The following is a 21,594-nucleotide window of genomic DNA, read 5'->3' as shown; positions in this document are numbered from 1 at the left end:
TACAGCAGTGTAGTTGCTGGAGCCCCAGGTTGGGACTCAGGGTCCAGCAATTCCTCACCTGTGGTTATAAATGTGTGTAGATGCTCAAGCCTTCGGTTAACAAACCCAGGGTCTGCAAACTTGAGTTCTACTAACCCTGGGCAAACCCTTAGGATATGTCTGCACTGTAGCCGGGAGTGTGATTTGCAGTTCATGCAGATGTACCCATGTTAGCTTTAATAGTGCAACGAGGATGCGGTGGCATAGGTTTTAGCATAGCCTGCGTAAGCAAGTATATACCCAGAGGGGTCGAGCAGGTTTGTGCAGCCCACCCAGAAGCCTGCAGTGCCACGCCCTCATTGCTATTTTCAGTGACTTAGCATGGGTACGTCTACACAGGCTGAAGTTCAAACTCTTGCCTGCAATGTAGACACATGTACTCTGAAATCAGAATTAGGCCCTGAGTTTGTAATGAAGTCTGTAGCCAGGGCAATTAAATTAAAGTTTCGTTGCAAACGTTAGCACAGCTCCATGTGCCAATAAGCTCAGTTTTTAAATTTTGTTTTTCCTTTGGTTTTTGTTTTTCTTTTCTTTCCAGTGAGGTTCCATTACTATTTATTGTCTGTCTGTTGTCAAAAAGTAGCTGCTTACAAAGGAAAAGGGGAAATGCAGCTTGCAAACAAAATAAACTCCAAGTTGGTTTCAAGTAATGAAAATAACTATGAAGTCAATATGATGGGATTTCTCTGCTATATACCTGCTTTGCAGAACCCAGGAGTTGACTTCGGAGATGTTTCAGAAAGAATAGCTCTACGACAGCGACTGCAGTGCCGGAGTTTTAAGTGGTACCTGGAGAACGTCTATCCTGAAATGAGGGTTTACAACAATACAATCACTTATGGAGAGGTACTGTATGGCTTTGAAAATACATCATAACTGCATTAGCGCATCCCTTGCATCTTAGTTAGTGGGAATCAGATCACATGGTACAATTTAAAATCATCTTGATAGCAGCAACACAAACATTCCCATACCTCTTGTCTAGTCTACAAAGCATAGGCTATAAGAAATGTTACCCCTCCCATTGGAGTGCATCAGATTAAATCACTGTCATTAACAAAGAGAGACACCTTCCTGGTTTTTCTTTTGGTATACAGCAGCCTCAATAATGTAAATCCAAGCTAATTTGTCCTAAATGGGGCAGCATGAACAACAGTAACAAAAAGTCTACAATCAAGGGAGCTGAGGCAGTTAATCTAAGTTAATTTGAGCAGGTGGGTGGAGGTGGGCACTGGATCCTCTAGGAAAGGGGTCTCTCTTTGGACCACATTAAGATCTCATGATGGAATACATTGACTTTGCCCATTGAGTTTTGAAAATCCTGCTGGGTGGAGGAAAATTTATATCCCTGTGAGAGCAGAAGTAGAGGCTGCTGTTGGGTGAGTTTTATGCTCAACACACAAGACTCAGATAAAAACATCACCGTTGCTTTGCAATTAGCTTCTACTTTTCCTCCTCTTCCCTCTTTCATTCATAGACTAGTGCTGAATAAGATCTTGCAAAAATCTAACCTAATTTTTATAGACAGATATATTTAAAGATTAGCCCAAACAAAAGTCCTGCTCCAGACACATCGGAACTTCAGAGAAGTTTTGATCCACATCCATACTTTGTGGCTGACTCCTCTGAATTACAGGGGCCAAACCAAAAACCAAGATCCAAAACTTCTGATATTTAGGAAAGTTTGGATGTGCATCTGTGGCTCAGGCTCACGCTTAGGGGTTTTGCTATTGTTTGTTTTAATAAATATATAAACAGGTTATAGCATAATCTCCTACTGGGGAAAAAAAAAAGACTGATATGATTTACAGCCTTGAATTGGGGCAAAGTTCTAATAACTTCACTGTCCCACAATTAAAAAAAAAAATCTGAAATTGCCTACTGAATGTAAATTCAAATCCCAAGGCAATGAGTTTTCGTGCAAGATGGGTATATATGGTCATTCTTCTTTCATGTGCAGTTTGATTGAGCTCGTCTAAAAATAGGTTGTTCACTTTAGATATTGATGCAAAGTGCACATTTTATTGGGTAATATCACTTTGCATCTTAATTTAACAGTCCCTGGTACTAAATGAGGAAAGACATTTAGTACATTCAACATAGCCATTAGTAACTGTCAGGTGCAAGAAGGTTGTTAACTGAGAAGTGCGTTGGGCACTATCAAGTCATGCCAATTACATCAGGTTTCATCAAGTCATTCACTATAACGAAGTCTGTTTCCATTGAGTGGTCAGATAGAAGGTCCTTGAGTCAAACAGGAAGCTTGACGTTACAAGCATCTTAGTTATTAAAATGTATCAAGATAAGGAGCCAAAGTCAGATCTTTAGCAGGTGCAGAGGTGTGCGCCGGAATTAAGATGTGACAGCTTTTGGAGGGGCACCCTATGTATCCCTCTCCGCAGCCTGGGGCCGGAGGAATTCACTTTACCCCCCTCTCCCCACCATGGTTCTGGGGCTGGAGGAGTTCTGTGCCACCACTGATTATTGGGGGGGCCCAAGCCCCTGCTCCCCTCCTTGTCCATGCCTCTGCGAAGTTGTAAATTGGCATAGTTCCTCTGGAATCTCATGGCTATGTTGAAATGTACTGCAAGTAAATATATGTATTGACACTAAGGACTTCTTATTGAATATCTTCCTTTCTAGTTATTTTCTTGGAGAAAGAAAGGTCACTGTAGTCTCTGGACTTGAGTGAGTTTAAGGAAAATAAATATATGGAGTAGATATAAAACAGATTGAAACAGTAGTAAAAAAATATTTCTCACTGACACAATTTACAATCTTTAAGGCCCTGTCATAAAACTGTCTTCGTCTTCTTTAGCCCATATAGTACCTTAGTTATAACATAATTCTACTGAAACTTAACTGTTGGTATACCTTAATCCCCCACCAAATTGCCTGTTATGTTCATGCAATATGTGCCATAATCTTAAGGATTATTTACTGAGTATCTGATATTTTTATGTGATTTTTTTTTTATATTTATGCAGTAACTACACAGTTACTTGTAAAACATGTGGGTATCTGCAAAATTTGCTCATCCTCTGAACTAAATTTAATCTGTTGATGGTTTCAAAATGTTCAGTTAAATGACTCCTATTTAAAATCAAAATAAATGTTTGCCTCATCTTCATGTTCATCTGCTCTCCCTGGTCATAGTCAATTCCAAAATATGATAAGAGAAAGTGCTTGTGTGACATGTCTAGCCTGACTGGGAAGAAAGAGAAACCTGAAATCCTACAAGATTTCCACCCTGATTTTTCAGACTGATAAAGGCCATGTAGTCTGGGAAAGTATCTGAACTTCTGGTTTAGTTGATTGCCTGACCTTTGAATCTTTTGAAATTCTCCCAGTACTATTTATGATTATTATGTTGTCTCATGAAAATACACCAAACGCAACACGTTACTCCCATACTTTCCCAGTTCAACTAAGGTCCATTATATATACTTTTGCTTTATATACACATTACATTAACAAATAACATGCCTTGTGTAGTTAGTCATGTTTTCAGTATATAGCACTACATTTTTCCTTTACTTATTCCAGAGTAAATTTACTGAAGTCAACAAAATTAATCAAGATTTACACAAACATAACTTAGAGCAAAATTTGGCCTACGTTTTTTACAGTGAATTTTAGTGACTTTTTGTGCAGTTACCTGAAAATATAAATCTGGTCCAAATTGAGAGTTTGGCAAAATTGTAGCACATTTTGATAATGCAACTGTATTTATTCATATAGGAAATTCATTGTCAGTCTCTAAGAAGTGTCAAAGAACAGGATTAATGAAGTGTCAGAGCAGGTGAATGAGAATGCTTTTCTTCCTCAAAGAAATGTGGAACTTCTTCACATACTGTTTGCTTTGATAACTATAAAGCAACTGAGTTTCAATCAACTGGGCTTGTATTCTGGACTTTGGTGCCTAAAGCAATTGTTTTTTTCTGCTCTCATTGTAGGTACGTAATAGCAAAGCTAGCGGCTACTGTTTAGACCAGGGAGCGGAAGATGATGACAAAGCGATCCTCTATCCATGCCATGGAATGTCCTCCCAGGTAAACCGACTAAAATTCTTGTTACCTTAACTGATTAGACCTAGACAAAGAAACTTTCAAAGGAAACAAAAACAGTGATTTGATGGATATTGGCAGAATTTGGGCTTTTTGTCCCCACTAGTTCATCCTTTGAGTGACTGACGATCTTTTTCCCAGGGCAGTTGTGATCATATGAAAGCTGAAAGAGCAAGGCCATGTCTATACACAGAACTTGCATTGGGTTAATTAAAATTGGTTTAAAAATTGACTTGCTTAAATTGGTGCAAATCTTTGCATCAGTCAAGCTAAAGTGATGTGAGCCAGTTTTAAATTTGTTTTAAAATGTCCACGGGGGGTTTTGAGGCCTTGTCTTCACACACGGACAGATGTTTAGTGACACTGACATAAACCCCTGTGTGGGCAGTCTTATTTTGGTTTGTGTGTCTTCTTTCAGGCTAGCTTAAACCTGCTGATAATTGATTTAAACTACACCAAACTAAGCCTGGTTTAAACCAAAAGTAGATTGTGCACACAGCTTTTCACACCAGCTCAACTAAATCATTTTAAAAACCCACCTTTAGTTAAACTGGCAGCTTTGTGTGTAGACTAGGCTTAGCAGAGGGAGCTTGTATGTATAAAGTAGTTGTTACCAGAAATATGTTTCTGAAGCCCAATCCTGCAAGTGCTTATGCATGTGTTTAACTTTATGCGTATGAACAGTCCCATTGAACTCAATAAGATTGCTCAAAAGACGCAATAAGAGCTTTTCAATTTACTTCAGTGGGCTTTGGATCAGGCCCCAAGTGGTTAAATTAAGCATGCCTTGGTTTGATTAGCAATGAGTGGGAAATAAGTGTCACACCTACACACAAAAATTCTAGTTGATTGTTAAAATGTGGGTTTTTTCCTCTGGAGAAGAAGGCAATTGAACCGTGTGACACATTTTATACATAAAGTAAAGCTAATGGAATGTATGGTTTTGCCATTCTTATGAGCAGTCAAAACATTTCAGCTATTCATATGCCAACAAGTTTCACAAAGAAACAAGCTTTAGTCAAAAAGCTCTTTTCACTGCTGAAAATTATTTTTCACTTCACAAAATCTGCTGCCAAAGCCAGGCCTGATTCAACAATGCAGCCCTGGGAATTTTGCCTTCATTAACATTGCAGGAGACCAAAAGTTTTCGGGCATGCTTCCCATTTGAGTGGGTACCATTCAGCTATCCCCCGGGTCATCTGTGATAATCTAGTACTCTAGCAGGATCACAACCTGGCAATTTTCCCCTCCATACCTGTAGAATATCAGCATGTGCCAACACCGTATCACTTGTTGGTGTAAATAAGTCCTTCAAAAGGATCATTTAGGTAACTATCCAATCCAGTAGTGGTGGTGGTTTGTTAATTATTTGCATTGCAATAATTTCTAGAGGCCCCAGTCAGAACCTTCTTGTGCTAGCTGTAAAAATATATAGTGAGCTATAGTCCCTGCCTGGGATAGTTTACAATACAAACAGACAAGGTAGACAAAGCAAGTAGTATTATCCCCATTATCCAGATGGTGAACTGAGGCACAGAGAGATTAAATGATTCTTCAGAGGTCACACCGCGAGTCTGCGGCAGAGCTGGGAATTGAACCCCAATATCCTGAGTCTCAGCTAGGTGACTCCATCACTAGATCATATTGTTTAACGGAATCATTTTGGGTAATATGTCTTTTCATTCGAAGCTGGGTGACTAATTCACAAATGTTTGCAATGCCATGACCTTCTTTGACAAAAATATGTTCATTCTTCTCCTAGATCCAGTGGCAACCCTAGCTGGTTTTGGTGGTATAAGTGTGCCATAGATACAAATCTCAGTGGTCATTGGGTGTTCCATGTATCATCAAAAACAGATCATTTTGGAACTGCAAAGATCCGTAGCACAACTACCTAGGGAGTTATGAGACCTCAAAGATGTTTATTTTTTAAAATCAGACTAGACTAGACTAGACTTTATGCTATGTTGTACTTTTCATTATATCTGTACATGTCACAGTTCAGGGCAACTGCACCTCTATCTCCCTTCAGAAAGAAGGCCGTGAGTCAGCCTAAATTCAGGCTTTTTATCCGAAAGCCTTTTCTCTTTGTCTATCTTTGGAGAATCCAGTTTGAACCAGTATATGCGTACCTCCCCAACACGTATCTTCAAAAGGTTGGCTTTGAAGAGGGAGAATTTGCATTCCCCTCATCTCAAGATATTTCATAAGGAAATCCACTTCACACACACTGCTCCAAAAGGATCTTTGAACTGCCTTATACCTTCCAGAGATTGCATTAATCTCGTGTTCCTGCTAAAGAAGTTCTGTTCAATTTCACAATGGTACATAAACATTTGAACAGAAGAATGGCCATGCTGGGTCAGACCAATGGTCCATCTAGCCCAGTATCAAGTCTTCTGACAGTGATCAGTGCCAGATGCTTCAGAGGGAATGCATGGAACAGGGCAATTATCGAGTGATCCATTCTATGTCGTCCAGTCCCAGCTTCTGGCAGTCAGAAATTTAGGGACACCCAGAACACAGGGTTGCATCCCTGATTATCTTGTCTAATAGCCAGTGAGGGACCTATCCTCCATGAACCTATCTAATACTTTTTTGAACCCATATATTTTGGCCTTCACAACATCCCCTAGAAACAAATTCCCCAGGTTGACTGTGCGTTGTGTGAAAAAATATTTCCTTATGTTTTTTTTTAAACTCTTGCCTATTAATTTCCTTGGGTACCCCTTCATTGGGTAACAGTCTTGTGTTATGTGAAGGGGGTAAATAACACTTCCTTATTCACTTTCTCCACATCATTCATGATTTTATAGACCTCTATCATATCCCTCCTTAGCATGAGCTTAACTTTAAATGGGTGCTTATGTGCACTGCTGAATAAGGATGGAGTTAAGCACATGCTTAAAGTTAATTTAAGGGGTATTTAAGCACATGTTTTCAATTAAGATTATTATGAAAATTATTATTAATTTGTATGCTTAAGTGCCTTTCTAAACAAGGTTTCTTTTCTGAATCAAGCCCTGTCTATCTATTTTTTTCTTACAAATGTTTTGAGGTTTTAAAATGAAATCTCTTCCTCCTGTATTTGTACCGCTGCTACTTTACTCTTTTTTTTAATGAACATAGATATTATTTAAACCAGGACTTCGGCTTTTTTCTGTAATGTCATTTTAGTTTCTGTTGAAGCGCCATCTAAATCAGACCTGCATTAATGAACAGCCATTCTGCATAAATAAAGCCTGACCTTATCACAGACTAAACAATTAACTGAAGTTCAGCCATACATATTATTGGCTTGCAATCCTAGCTTGTACGTTACCATGGAAGCATAACAAGATTTGCAAAATATAAATATTTCCTATTGTGGTTAATTGGAAACCAATGACAAGTCGTACCTTATTACAGCAAAGCAGATAGATGCTCAGTTCACGCTGCCAGAATGTCCACCCGTGGCGGTCTCATTACGGGACACTTGACTGACACTTTCTCGGTAAATTTAGACGGAGTAGCCTTTGATTAAGATAACAAAATAGAGTTGCTAAATTAGATGCAAATGAGATTTCCAGGAAGAGTCCATTTGATGAGAGGCTGCCAGGGCTCATACAGAGAGCTCAATCTCTAGCACCATTTTCTTTTGACCAGAAGGTCCCAGTTTAAAGTCCTTGCAGAAGGGCTCTTTTCAATCTCTAATATTCTACCTAGTGCTGGTAGTGATGGAGATGTGAGGCAAATGGTTCTGACTGTAATTTGTTTTGCAGGTAAACCTTCAACTTAGTAGTGGGTCTCATTTGATAAAATACGCTTCACCCTCAAAAGAAAGGAGGATGGGATGCATAACAGTTGTGGTTTAGAAAGTTGCCATGGTTGAACAACAGCCTTGATAGCCGACTGGCTATCAGGCTGCATAGGTCTTACGCTTCAGTTACTGTCTCGAATTACGTCCAGCAGAGACCAGGTTCTCCCATGCCTTTCCAGCAGGATCTTAGTACATTACATGTGGGACTTAACAAGTCCCCCTTGCCTTTCGGGATCACATGGCACTTCCCAGTAGATTATATGGATTCTCGGCTGTGCATTGGGAATTCTTCCCACTGAATTAGAGCATCCACCATGCAGCTACAGTACACTGAGGCAAGCACCAGTACACGAAGCATATGATGGACAAGACCTCTTCTTTTCCATGAGAACTGACGTGTCACAAGATGGGAATAATCTATGCTCCTCTTGGGTCTGAGCACAGGAGGCCCAGAATTCTTGATCTTGCAAAGACAGTCAACCAGGCAAAGATCTGCTGAGTCCTGAAAAAGTCCTAGAGTCCCATAGTGAGGGAAGGTGAGCAATAAGTTTGTTTGGAAGGGCTCTGAGAAAGAAGGGACCAGAGATTTATTAGAGTTGGGGAGAAGGGTGAGTGGATCTGAATATTTTCGAACCAAAATGGCAATGATATTTGGTTTCCACATCGCTGGTTGATGGGCAGCCCTGCTGGAATGTCCTTGAATACCCTCCCAAATACCTGCCTGGGGTTGTGCTGGCTTATCTGCTGAACGGCTGTTGTGGTCCTGAGCACAAGGAGGAGCACATAGTGGGAGAAGGAATGTCATCTAGTGGACGGAGCACATGGTGCTAATCTTAGTTCTGACACTAACTCCTCCTTATCCGAACCACTTTATCTCTGTGTTCCATGTGTAAAATGCAGATGATGATGTTTACTTACCTACGTCATAGGAGTATTTTGTCTGTTGATCAGTTAATTGGTGTTGGTATGCCAGAACGCACACAAACCCCCTTCACCAGCTGGACGCCTGGCAGCCTCCAAACCTGGGAAGTGTCCCTGGAAGCCTTTTCACAGTGTTGGCAGCTATGCACAGTCCTCAGCAAGAGCATCTGAGCTCTGCTTCATGTGCAACTGGAGACTTGGGGAGACCTAAAGACTCCTCTCCCCTGCCTCTCATTCCCACTTTTATCAAAGGACTCAGTTAAAAATGGGGTTATCCCCAAGGACTGTAACGTTTCTCCTAAATCCCTTAGGTATGAGCTGCTTATGTTTTGGCTGGAGACAGGACAAGAATTGTTTCATAGCCCTGCCTAAAATTTGCTATTGATGGTTCTGTTCAGTACATCAGGCTCTCTAAAACCTCTTGCATTCAGATACCCAATACTTACTGCAATCATAGTTTGAGAGAAATGTTGAAACTCTGTTGTTGTTGTTGCTGTTAAAATTATAGTAGCACTTGTGGGGCTCAGCACTGTACAAACAATAGGAAGAGATGGTCACTGCTCCAAAAAGCTTGCAATCTGAATAGACAAGACAAAAAGTGGGAGGGGTAATGGACGCGCAGAAAGGTGAAATGGCTTGCCCATCATGCAGCAGAGCCAGGAACAAAACCCAGTTCTCCTTACGTACCAGACTATGCTGCCTCCCTTGTCCATTTGCACACCTCCTCTTGTAGTACCTTGGCACCTCTCTTTAAAAGTAAGTTTTCTCAGTGCCTGAGCATTATACATATGGGAAGAAAATCAGAAAAGTGAGATGAGTTAATCTACTGGAATATCCAATGCCGTTATCCATTAACTTTTTTTTTTTAAATTCAGTTTACACTCTGTCAGAAACACCAAGCTGCATGGAGAGGTGATGTGTTGTCTAAGTTGAGCATTTTGCAGATAAGGTTGGAGCCACTCACAGGCAGCCAAGTAAACTAATGATCACACGGCTGGAAAAGTTACATCCTCTCACCACAATTTACAAAAGTAATTCAGTGTGAGGGCCACAGCTGCACAAAACCTAGTCAAGGATATTCAAGCAAACAGCATGAAAAGTATTGGCATTATGTTAAATAAACTTTTTTAAAACCCCTCTGTAATCAGCATGGGTAAATATAGTTGTCTGTCATGTTTAGCTTCGAGTTCCAGACATTTTAAGTTTCATGTACTAGACATGAAATGCCTGTATCGTATTGAGAGTTGGGTTATTTTCACACTCCTACTGAATGTGAGAATATATCCCATCTAGACCTGGCACCTGTTTTCACCAGTTGGGTTATCACAGGTTCTTTGTGCCTCTCACTTCTGTGAAGGCAGCTCAGTTCTCATCCCATGATCTGTTAGATTTTGTGGGCCCTGATTCTACGAAGTACTTGAGTATGTATTTAACTGTTAGTATGTGAGCAGTCCCATTGAAGCCAGTAAGAAATTGCATGCATGAAATGAAGCACATGCTGAATCGGTGTCGATGATTGCATTATTTATTCTATTCTCCTTTTCCACTACCTATCCTTTTGACTCTTTCTGCGTTGCATATCCTAGAACCATAGCCTTCTCTATACAACTAGCCAAGGAAACCCCAACCATGCCACCTTGAACTCTTTAATCCTCACCATTAAAAAAACTCCCCTCTGTGTGTTTTTTCACTAGCTAAGCTCTTATCTTCATGCATAAATTGCAGCAGTTGATCTAAAAGGTTTAGTTAAACTGATGCAAACTCCTGCATGTGGACACTTTTGACACCATTACCACTAATTTAACTCGTCAAGGAATCATTAACTCAAGCTAAATCCATGCAAGCCAAGTTTAAATCAAGTGAAGAGTGTGCAGACTGGGTTTTACACTGATTTAACCAAATCTATTTTAGAACACCCCTGTAGTTAAACTAGAGTGATTTTTATATATATTCCAAACCTGAAACTTGAGTCTGAGCTCTAAAACAATTGCAAACTGTCCCTGCTGGAGGAGAGATGACTGAAGAACATGCAAAATGTGGGACAGAGCTCTAAAAGTTTTTAGGGAACAAATAAGCATGACTGGAATCTTGAAGTGCCAAGACTGGTCTGGAAGTTTGCCATCTTGCACCACTGTCTCTAATAGTCATTGGTTGACACATTGCTGCTTAATGATCCGTTATTATAGAACCGCTTCTGAACTAGAAGATGAGGCAGTCAGTGGAAGGTGCACTGTCTCGTAGGAGAATCATTTCCAGGCTCTCCTATTCCTGGCTAACTGGGGCTGGGAGGATCTCCGAGTGGCTGCAGAATGCACAGTTCATATACAGTCTCCCCATCTACTATCTGTGAGTGGTTACACAGTCTCAGAGGAATTCAGTGTCTATCTTGAATGCTGGGCTGCGACCCTGATTATTCTGCAGTGTGTGAAAGAGGAAGGAGATTTAAGAAGAGGAAAAATGGCAGCTGGGGATATAAAAGTGTTGATGAACAACCTACAGCCACCTCCACCCTCCCTGCACACACACACATGCACACTGTCTCACTGGTAGAGAGATGAGTCACTGCCAGTGGGGACCTGCGACATCTCTTGACATATAGACCAAGCAGAAAGAGGAGGGCTCAACATTTGGATTCCTGCAGCACGGTAGCTACACAAACAGAAGGAAAAGGAGTCGATGAAAGGCTTTGCTTAAACTGTTGCTTGAGGGCAGATATTTAACAATTTACTTGACAGTGCTCTGGTGTTCTGGAGTTGCCTACTGCATGGCACGTTCAGTTCCTGGACGGATGAAAGCTGATGGCTTGACTTCTCGACACCTGCATGTTGGTTGGGTTCAGTACAAATCTATTTGTTTATTCATTGTTTCTTAATGCTCATAGGTAGGCTGGAAGCTTCAGACTCCAAGGTGACTTTCCCTCTTGTTTACAGCACAGGCTTACAGATGAGGTGGGCTGCTTTGAAATTAGCCCAAGAAGACAAAGCAGCATTGGAAGTTTTTTTTTGTTTTGTTTTTAACGGGGCGGGGGGAGAAGGTAATTTCAAAACTGCCAAAGTCCCTCAGTGTGATAATCCCTACAACCATTACCTAAACTATGTGAAGATCTTCACGTTTTGTCTTGTGGATTGAAAATTAGGTGGGGCAGACACTCTAAGCCACCAACCTTGAATTAAAAGCTAGCTTTTGCTTATCAGAAAGTTACCATCTGGGTGACACCTTCCAGAGATAGTGCTGTTTGCTATTTTTAAACTGGGCATGGTGGTTTTGATAAATAACCTCTGGTAGATTTCTCATTCCACTCCAGTTCCTGAGTGGTGGGAGGAAAAAAACCTCTAGTATCACATGTACAACAGATAATCAGAGGATTATATCCGGGGGGTATTTAATAGAACACTTTGCTTCAGTGACATTTATATGGATCCTTTAGCTCTTCTCTGATAGAAGTGAATGATGACCAGAGTTGAAGTTAGCTTTCTAAAATCCCCTCTGCATCCTCTCTGTCATTGATAGAAACCATATTAGTCAGAGAAAGAATTAACATTTTCTACTGCATCTACTCAGATTCTGCAGACAGATTTCTCTGTCTGAATTACAATATCTGACAAAATCCAATAGCACTCTAACAATCTGGCATCAAAGCTCCAGATCTTACATCTGTTGTTAAGGAAGGCCACAAGGGAGTTGAGCCGTTGTCCTTTTCCTTGTTTTCCGATCTACAGTATTAAACTACTTAATTTAATATGAAAGTACTTTAGCACTTATGACCGATTCTTCGGATGTTGTAGGATCTGTTAGACATATGCACGTTTGGTGTAATTGGATGGCTATTACATTTTATCAACCACCTGATTGTAGGCAGCAGTTTTTAACTCGAATCCTTGCAGGAGTGGATGATAAGAATTGTGCTTCTTATTATGGTGTTAAACTGGTCTTGCATGCTAAGTTTCATGGTGGACTGAAGTCTTCATGGCCAGTGTGACTCGCATGAAAATATGAATCCTTGAGGACTAAACCTTTGACATGCCCTTTACAATAATGGCACAAATGGGACCATTTTCATCTACTGAGATAACTGAGTGCATTCATCTGTCACCAGGCAATAGCCTTCACTGTAGCAGGTGCATCTGTAGACTTACTCTATCTTTCACCCTATATATATTATCCCCTCCTCCCCCGAGGTTTAAGCAGAAATAACATTACTTAACAGGCCATCTGTGTTTGAAGGGTCTGCCCTATAAATATTATAACATCAGAACATGTTGGTTCCTGTGATGTTCGACACACAATTCTAGGCTGTAGGGATTCCAAAGGAAATGATATCTTTTATGCCAGAAAAACTGTTTATTTTAGAGTTTGCAATGGCAAATTCTTGTCATTTAAACTACAGAGTGCCCTGATCCACAGGGGAATTGATCCTAAACTATAGATCATGTAGCTGATTATCAACGCTGGACTTGGTTGTCTAGCGAGGGCAAGCTATCCTGTTTGCAGTGAGCATTTTGATGGTGAGTTGTACAGGGGACAAAGAGAGACTACAGTAACGCGAGAAAAGCATATTGCTGTGGCTGCAAATTCCCAGCCACAGCTGCCTCTCGTTCTCACTCTCTGCCCATCTTTCACAGTGAGTTGGAAGTGTGAAATCTGCAGAAAGTTTAAAACAGATTTTACCTGTGTACGAACTGTGTTCTCTTGTATGAGCTGACAGACCATTCAGATTTTGAACTAGTTTACCTTCTTTGAACACTTCCCCAACCCCACACAGGAAAAGGCAAGAAAAGATGTCTTTTATACTGTGATTTACCATGTAGAGCCAGTGCATCGCCTGATGTCATTCACTCATCCACAAGAAGAATCCTCCAGGGGTTATTCTACTGCTTTCTCTGATACAGTATCCAGCCTGACTCCTTGCTCCACATGATTGCTCTGAACAGAAGTGGCAGATGGTAACATTGAACACATGCTCTGTCAAAGGACCTCTGGTCTATAAGTGAACAGACAAAGCTCTTTTACCACTAGGAAGATATGATTATTCACAGTATGTGCTTTCTGAGGCTAATAAGAAAGATGAGATCTTTAGAAAGCTAGGTTTTAATTAGAGCTTTTTGATTGGCCCTTAATGATATCATCACTTGCCCTGGTCAGTAATATCCAGTAAATGCCAAGGGTTCACAACCTTCCCTCCATTCCTTTTTAAGTAATTTCAGTCTCATAACAGCAATAAGACCAGACAAGCAGTGAATTTCTGGGTGATGATTGCATTTCTCCAATGGCTGAAGATTTCGCTCTGCAGCTCCCTGCCTCACGCTCCATGGGAGCCCTGCAGAAGTCTCCAGTTAGCAATATCCTTAAAGCTAAATTCTGCTCATGGTTAAATCTAGAGCCAAGGGACCAATATTTTATCTCATTTGCATGTAAATCCAGACATCAGTGGAGTTACCCCAGATTTAAACAGGCGATCAAGCAGAATTTGACACAACGAAGTTATTTCAGAATCACAGTGATATAACTGAGAAGGGCAGAATATGCCGTTACTTTTTAACTAAAAAATTTAAAACAGTTTATACCGAGGAAAGAGCATTTTCTAGCAGTTAAGAAAGGCCTCCTGGGTTCTATTCCTGGCTCACCTTCCATTTGCTGTGTGATCTTTAATGCGTTACCTGACCACTGTGACTAAGGTTCCCAGAGTCTAAAAGGAGCTAAAAATACTTATCTCGAGTAAGGCAAATCACTTAACCTCTCTGTGCCTCAATTTATTCAGCTGTAAAATGAACAGATCATTGCGGGGGGAGGATGTTGTGAAAGTGCTTTGGAGTCTTCTGCTGGAAGGCTGTTTTATAACTGTGTGGAAAGTACTATTATTATCATTTACAATTTATGAAATACAATGAGAACCCACCATCATCATGGATATGCTGGTACTGCATGATGTACAAGCCACCCTTAGTTAGGAGCAGGAATAGCTCACCTCTTGATATTTTAATATTTTCCCCCAACCAGGCCCTAGCGTAATAAAATAAATTCTTGCCTCCACAAAGATCCATTTTTCACATCTCCTGCTGCACATTAGTTGCTCTGGACTGGGCCCTTTTATGGATGATGGCTTCAAACAAGTGAAGTGGTCACTTACTATACGTGCATATATGTACAATGAAGACAGGGTAAATTCTGAATCTCATTATATTCCTACAAGAAATATTAATGGGCGTATAACGTGTTCGGTGTCTTAAGCCTTTAGTACTTGCATGCAGCCTGCTTAAACTTTTTTCTGTATTAAAAAAGCCCCAAAATAGATGTTATTTACTGAAACCTTTAATTATAGCTAATAGCTTTTACCACATCACTAAACTTCAGAATAGTTCGCCCCCAACAGAAGTGAAATATCAGAGTCTAGATCATTGTTGTCGAGACCTGAAGCACATGTTAGCAGACCTGCTATTTTCCTTGTGAATTGTTGCTTTGCTTCCTCTCTTCTTTTTGGATACCGGATGTACAAGTTGCACTGATGGATTTTTTCAATATTGTTTATTTACAAAAACTAATTAGAGTCGTTGCTAGCAATAGGCTCTGACAGAGCTCTTAAGAACAAACTGCATGGCAAATTGCCATTGTGGCCTTGTAAAATCAATTCCCACTGAGTGGATTTGAGAGTGGTTATGATTTACATATTGATTACTTCATTTTCTTGATTGCCCTTTGCAATGTTTTTTTTTTTTTTCTTTTTCTTTTCGGAGGGCGGAGAGAAGGAGGGAGAACTATACATCTTATGAGCTATGCCATGCTGGTAATATATGGGTTTACTCCCTATCTGCACTAAAAGTACATGCCGAAATTGGGCAACCCAACCACAAGAGAGGGTACAACGGAGCTACTGAGCCCTGTTCTCAGTTACTCCATTCCTGCACTTGGGGCAGACATGGATGGTGGGGCAAGGGTGGCTCTAAGCCATTTTTGTGCTCCTTGTATTCCAACCAGCCTGGTGCAAATTAGTCCAACCTCAGGGCCTGATTTCCATTGTTGCTCAGCTGCCTCTGAAGTTGGCGCACCTTAACTCAGGTCTTAGTGGCCCAAAGTAGGGCACCCAAAACAAGCAGCCAGAGTTGAAAATGTGATGGGTGTGCATCATTTTCCAGCCTTCGCTACTGGAAGCCTCTGGTAGTGCTGATAGGGCTTAAAATAGGTGTCGTCTTTCTCTTCCTTTTTTCTCCAGCTAGTCCGCTATAGTTCTGAAGGACTTCTGCAGTTAGGGCCCCTGGGCTCCACGGCCTTTCTGCCTGACTCGAAATGTCTCATTGACGACGGGAAAGGCAGGACCCCAACTCTGAAGAAATGTGACGATGTCTTGAGACCAGCACAAAGACTCTGGGATTTTACACAGGTACAAAAGAGAGGTTTACAATATGGTTTATGGTCCTGTGAATTAGACAGGCGCACCCGCTCTGGATAATAGGGAATCCATGCAGCCATCTGCTGCTAATCAAAAGAGAAGCATATTATTTGCACTGATTATATATCTCCAACCGCAGGTTCCTCAGGAAGCCCTGGAAGAGGGAAGATATGTAGGTTGTGTCAACGCTTAACACACACACACCCTACCTCTCTCAAGTTACAAATGAGACTGAACTCTTCCAACTACCCCTCCATTTAGGATACATTTACATTACAGCCAGGGGTGTGAACAGCAGCTTATGTCGATGTGCCCACACTAGCTATACTCCCGCTATCTCGTTAAAATAGAAATACATGGCCTGGCGGGTCAGACAGGCTTATGCTGCCAATACTTCTGTTTGTAGCGAGCTAGCTAGAGCACAGCCACCTGAGCCTCAAATCACACCCCTGCCTGCAACATAGATGTACCCGTGGAGTCAAAGGCTGGTTTTAAAATTCTCAGTTTAATGGGAAAATGATTATATATGGTGTGACTATTTCAAATGCATACTGGCAAACTATAGAGTCCTTACTGTAGGAGAATTTCAGCCCTGAAAGCCAGCATCCTATGGGCTATGTCATGCCATCAGCAGAGCTCTCCCCATTGTGCTAGGCACTTACCAACACAGAGGCCAGAGATGGTCCCTGCCCCAGGCAGCTTACAGTCTTAAATAGACAAGACAGACTCAGAGTGGGAGGGGGGAGAAAGAGGCAAAGGTGAAATGGTTTGCACAAGATCATGGAACCAGTTTGCTGTGGAGTTGGAAATAGAATCCAAGTATCCTGACTCTTACGTCAGTGCCATATCTACTAGACCCCACTGTCTCTTCAGCATGAAGGTTTAACGGAGAAAAAATCATGTGTGTAAGAGTCTCAAATTTATAATGTCCCAGTGAAAACATCAGTGCTCAGTTAAGGATGTCATTAGCTTCTCTGAACTGATTTACAAATGAAACGTGTGGCTAGCTGTCTCTCCGCCTTTTGAAACAGCAATGGATAGATAATGTGTCTCTCTCCTTTTCTGACTCCCACACTGCCTCCAACTGGTTACAGCTGCCATACACACCTGTGTCGTCATACCAGCTCTGTGTGTGGACCCAAACCTCTTCCCAGAGGCTTCAGTCCAAGCAGGATTTGCCTTGTATGACTCCACTTACTGTGCTCTAAACTTCTGCCAACATAGAGTGAGCATGCCGCATATTTACAGACAGTCCAGTCTCACCTTTCTTAGCAGAGGTTCGTCCCAACCAGCCTTCGCATGGTGAAGTTGTTCTGCTTTAAAAATCTCTGTTCTAACTACTCTGCCAAACACAACCCTGTCAGGAACAAACCCCTCTTGCTCAACTACTTGAATAATGGAAGGAATGTTAAGCAAAAGCCAAAATCAGCCATTGGGTAGAGCATGTGACAAAACCTAATGTTTTTCTTTCTTCAATTCAGAATGGCCCAATCGTCAGCAGAAACACAGGACGGTGTCTAGAAGTGGAAATGTCAAAGGATGCCAATTTTGGGCTCAGACTGGTGGTACAAAGGTGCTCGGGACAAAAATGGATGATTAGAAACTGGATAAAACATGGTCGACATTGACTGCTGGGGGCTGAGAAGCTGTCACCTCTGCCATTGTCCATTGCTCAGTGTGCAATACCCTCCAAGGCATTTGTGTTAAAGCAGACTACTATGAAAAGGAGTTCACTCTCCAGGGCTTTGGACTTTTAGGCACTGATTAACAAACAGGAAAAATTAGAATCCTGCCTGACTCTCCCTCAAATCAATGGATGCCCTGGAAATCTTGGGATGGTCAAACAGACAGAGAAGTCGACTCATTTCAGCTCTCCCAGAGGCATTAAAAGACAGCTGTGTCCGTGATGAGTTCAAAGGGGAGTTCCCTCTACTATCTCATTAAAAAGAATCCTCTGTTGGATAGCTTTTTAGCTTTAAGTTATTGACTGGTGCACAACTCCTATGGTGAATAATCATGTGCCTTTTCTACTGTACTTCCTATACAAGTGGACTGGGAAATTCCATCTTTTCAGCATGTCTGGTTCATGTACTAAACAACAACAACCTGTGAATAAATAACACTGCAAAATATATTATATTGTACATTTCAAGGGTGGTTGCCTGAGCCTCTGTATTTATGGGATGAGTCAGTTCTGCACGTTTACAAGTGGTTTTGCACCTTCCGCCTATTCCAAAGCAGCATCTTGGGGGTTCGTATGTAAATAGTTAAAACATCAACGTGCTCCATTGAATTGCCACTTTTAGGTCTTGCCAGTATAAAAGAAACAAAATACAGCACTTCCTTACGTAACGCCTTAGGGACAGTGTAGGTACTATAGTTTGCATTTCTAGAACATCCATCTGGAACCTGCCGTCTGATTGCAGTTACAATGTAAGGCCCCGGTCCTGGAATACGCTGTGTGCAGGCATACCATTGCACCTGTGAGTCACTGCATCGAAACTAGTGGGAGCTGCTGGATGCTCATCACATCTGAAAATTAGGTGACTTACTTAGGTGCCTAGTCTGGATTTAGGAGCTTGACTTTGGGCTCCTGTTTCAAAAGATCCACTGCTACACGTCCGTAGGAATGCAGAATGTCAGCAATCACAAGGGCATATTTCCTGCCGTAACCACGTCCTTTCATCACCAGGGTAAATCCTAAAATTGTCCAAGATTAGAACAAGAAAGATCCAGAAAACATAAGAAGTAACATTTCTATGAATGTGCCATCCAAACTTTGACTGTTGCTGGCCTGTATAATCCTTAGCAGTGATGGCACCTTTCTAGGCCTGCACTTCAGTGCATGACCCATTGGTGTCTGTGTGCAAAGGGCTAGAACAATGAAGGGGCCTGATCCACAGGGCGTTGAAGTCAAAGGAAAGACCTTCAGCGGTCTTTGGATCAGGCCCATGGTGCATAGCCTTTTACAGTATAAAGGTGTAGGAGGTGTAGGAAATATCTGCTAAAATTAACTAAGGAATAATAGGCAATTACAGACACCATGGTAGAGTGAATCTAGATGATCTGTTTATCAAAAAGCTTGCCGTTCCCATTTCAAAGCAAGTGGAGCAACATAAAGTGGAAGCAAAGAAAGTTAATTTCTATCCAGGGCATAACATTAAATAAAACATTAAAGGTAAACATGTAAATTTCATCAGCTCCTGTCAACTCTTAGCTGGAATCTGGAGAGCAAATTGATATAATTTGTCCTGATTTTATTTCTTAAACTGAATTTGTGATGAGTAATGGAAAGGCATTTCTCCTGGAGGTTCTGATGACAAACCACTGATCTTTACTCCTGGGTCCTATGGATGGGGTTATGTATTAATTAATATATACAGTTTAAGCTACAAGGTATAGAATATGGGTGAGATTCAGTACAGGGGATCCACAGAAGCTCATCACTTAAACCCTCTAGCCCTACAATGGACAGTAGGTGTGCAGGGATTTGCACAGGATTTCTACAACGGTTTGAAGAATGCCCTGTATGCCCTATAAAAATGAAAGTTCTTCATCTCCCCTGATACAATATAAAGAGGAAGACGTTGTGTGGAGGCCTTGTTCTGTGTCATTGACCCTGACTGGCGTTTATGCCTTGAAATATTTGGCCTGGAAAAACAAGACAAGGAAAGGAAAGTTATCATTTGCCAGGTAAGTTATTGAGGAACAGAGACACGCTGATTTTTATTAACAGCCATTGTAACAAGCAGGCTTTCCAAGTTCAGAAATGCCAAGTAATGGTTTGTGTGAGGGTGGTTGGAAGCTGATGGAAAGACACTTGTCTAGTTACATGAGTAGTAAGGTTAACCGTATCTGTCGCCTACCCAAATATTGCACTAAATATTTCTCCTCGTTTCTCTTGCGAGGCATCTTAAATCCCCATGTAATCCTGGGTTATGGATGGGACAGCAAGCCTGCCTGAGCCCTGGCAGGCCTGGAAGGAATAAAAGGAAAGCATGTATTTCCTAGAGATGCTTAAGGGAATGCAGGGTTCTTAACCTGACAGCTAAAAGGGAATGTTGCACTCCAGCTTGGTGATCCTGAAGCTGAGAATCCCAGTAGATCTGCTTTACTACATAGACCTACACACGTTAATGAACAGGAAAGGATTGTCCTAGACTACACTGTCGGATACAATTACAGGCTTTGGTACCAACTCACTCACACTTTGAACTAGACCCAGATTTTCCAGGCTGCTGTGCAAAGCAACACCGGAGGGACTTATCCAGCTGCTTCTCTATAGATGTACACATGTCTCTGCTTCTATGGACCCAGGACACTTGAACTCTATTCCTGGCCCACACACACCCTCCACCCCGAGATTTCATAGCTCTTGGTGACCTCTGTAGATGATCTATGAAGCCAGGGGATGGAGAAGCAAAATTTTCCAAGCATGGAACTGAAAAAGAGCATGTATGGATTCAATCGCCACTGCAGCCTGCTGGGAATGTGGCTGGAGAATCAGGGCTGACTCTCTTCTAGCTAACAGCTTAGGTGTGTGATCCAGGGTCTTATGCTGCAAATCCATAAGACAGCTTCTGTTGCTGAGTTATTTAGAGTCAAGGAAAATTTTTCCCATGAACTCTACTATACCACATGCCCCGAATACCACCTACTTCAATCAATTAAGTCAATTGGTGCCAGCATCGTTACTTTGAAATATCTAGATCATTGTTTCTAAATGGCAATAGTGGTTTTCCCTATTTAGAGACTTGCTTGGCGCCCGTTGCCATATTATCTGGACTGTCTACCAAATTCAGAAGCAAAACAGACACACGCTTCCCTAGTTTGTTCACTAGAAGCAATAAAGGACTAATCCCCATCCATCACCCAAAAACCATTCCTCACTCCACGAGGATCTGTAATCACCTAACTGTTCGTGGGTTTATCCAACGCCACCTCTAGCACTTGGTTGCTGATTTCATATATGGTTTCACAAAGTTTAACAACTTAGTTACAGAAGTGTTGTTAATACAAAATTGTAGGTAGAGCTCTCCTGGCTTGTTCTAATAAATCAAGACAAAATTTACTTATCATAAATATCCAGCTCAACCAATACATGTCAATCTGATTTTGAAGAAGAGAATTTCTGTACAAGACGTTTCCTCAAGTACTCACAGAAACACCTGTTATTTTTTCCTTGGGCTACAGTTTTCTGTTGCCCAACCCTGATCATTACCTAGTCTTTGAACTATTTCTAATAAATCTGATTTCAGAAAACAAAAACCAACACAGCAAACTGCAAGGCAAGTTACAGTTGCAAATCATGTTCATCCATTTGTCATGTTAAGTCCATTTGTATTTACACTTGAAGCGTTAATAATGACTCTGCATTTTACCAA

General features: G+C 41.3%; 1 protein-coding gene across 6 annotated transcripts in view; it reads left to right on the top strand.

Annotated features, from left to right (window-relative positions):
* The window catches only part of GALNT9 (polypeptide N-acetylgalactosaminyltransferase 9), a 283,879-nt gene extending 265,517 nt beyond the window's left edge, over nucleotides 1-18,362 (top strand). For all 6 annotated transcript variants that reach the window (XM_067539375.1, XM_067539374.1, XM_067539376.1 and 3 more), the window contains 4 exons: nucleotides 748-885; nucleotides 3,996-4,091; nucleotides 16,034-16,201; nucleotides 17,692-18,362. In XM_067539375.1, coding sequence (XP_067395476.1) covers nucleotides 748-885; nucleotides 3,996-4,091; nucleotides 16,034-16,201; nucleotides 17,692-17,838 — 549 coding nt within the window. In that variant the 3' untranslated portion in view covers nucleotides 17,839-18,362. The remainder of the gene's footprint in view (nucleotides 1-747; nucleotides 886-3,995; nucleotides 4,092-16,033; nucleotides 16,202-17,691) is intronic.
* The last annotated feature ends 3,232 nt before the right edge of the window (nucleotides 18,363-21,594 follow it).

Source organism: Emydura macquarii, unplaced genomic scaffold (assembly GCF_026122565.2).
Source record: "Emydura macquarii macquarii isolate MOO-44397 ecotype Brisbane River unplaced genomic scaffold, CSIRO-AGI_Emac_v2 contig_554, whole genome shotgun sequence".
In the NCBI taxonomy this organism is placed as follows: Eukaryota; Metazoa; Chordata; order Testudines; family Chelidae; genus Emydura; species Emydura macquarii.
This window is presented reverse-complemented; position numbering and strand designations above follow the sequence as displayed.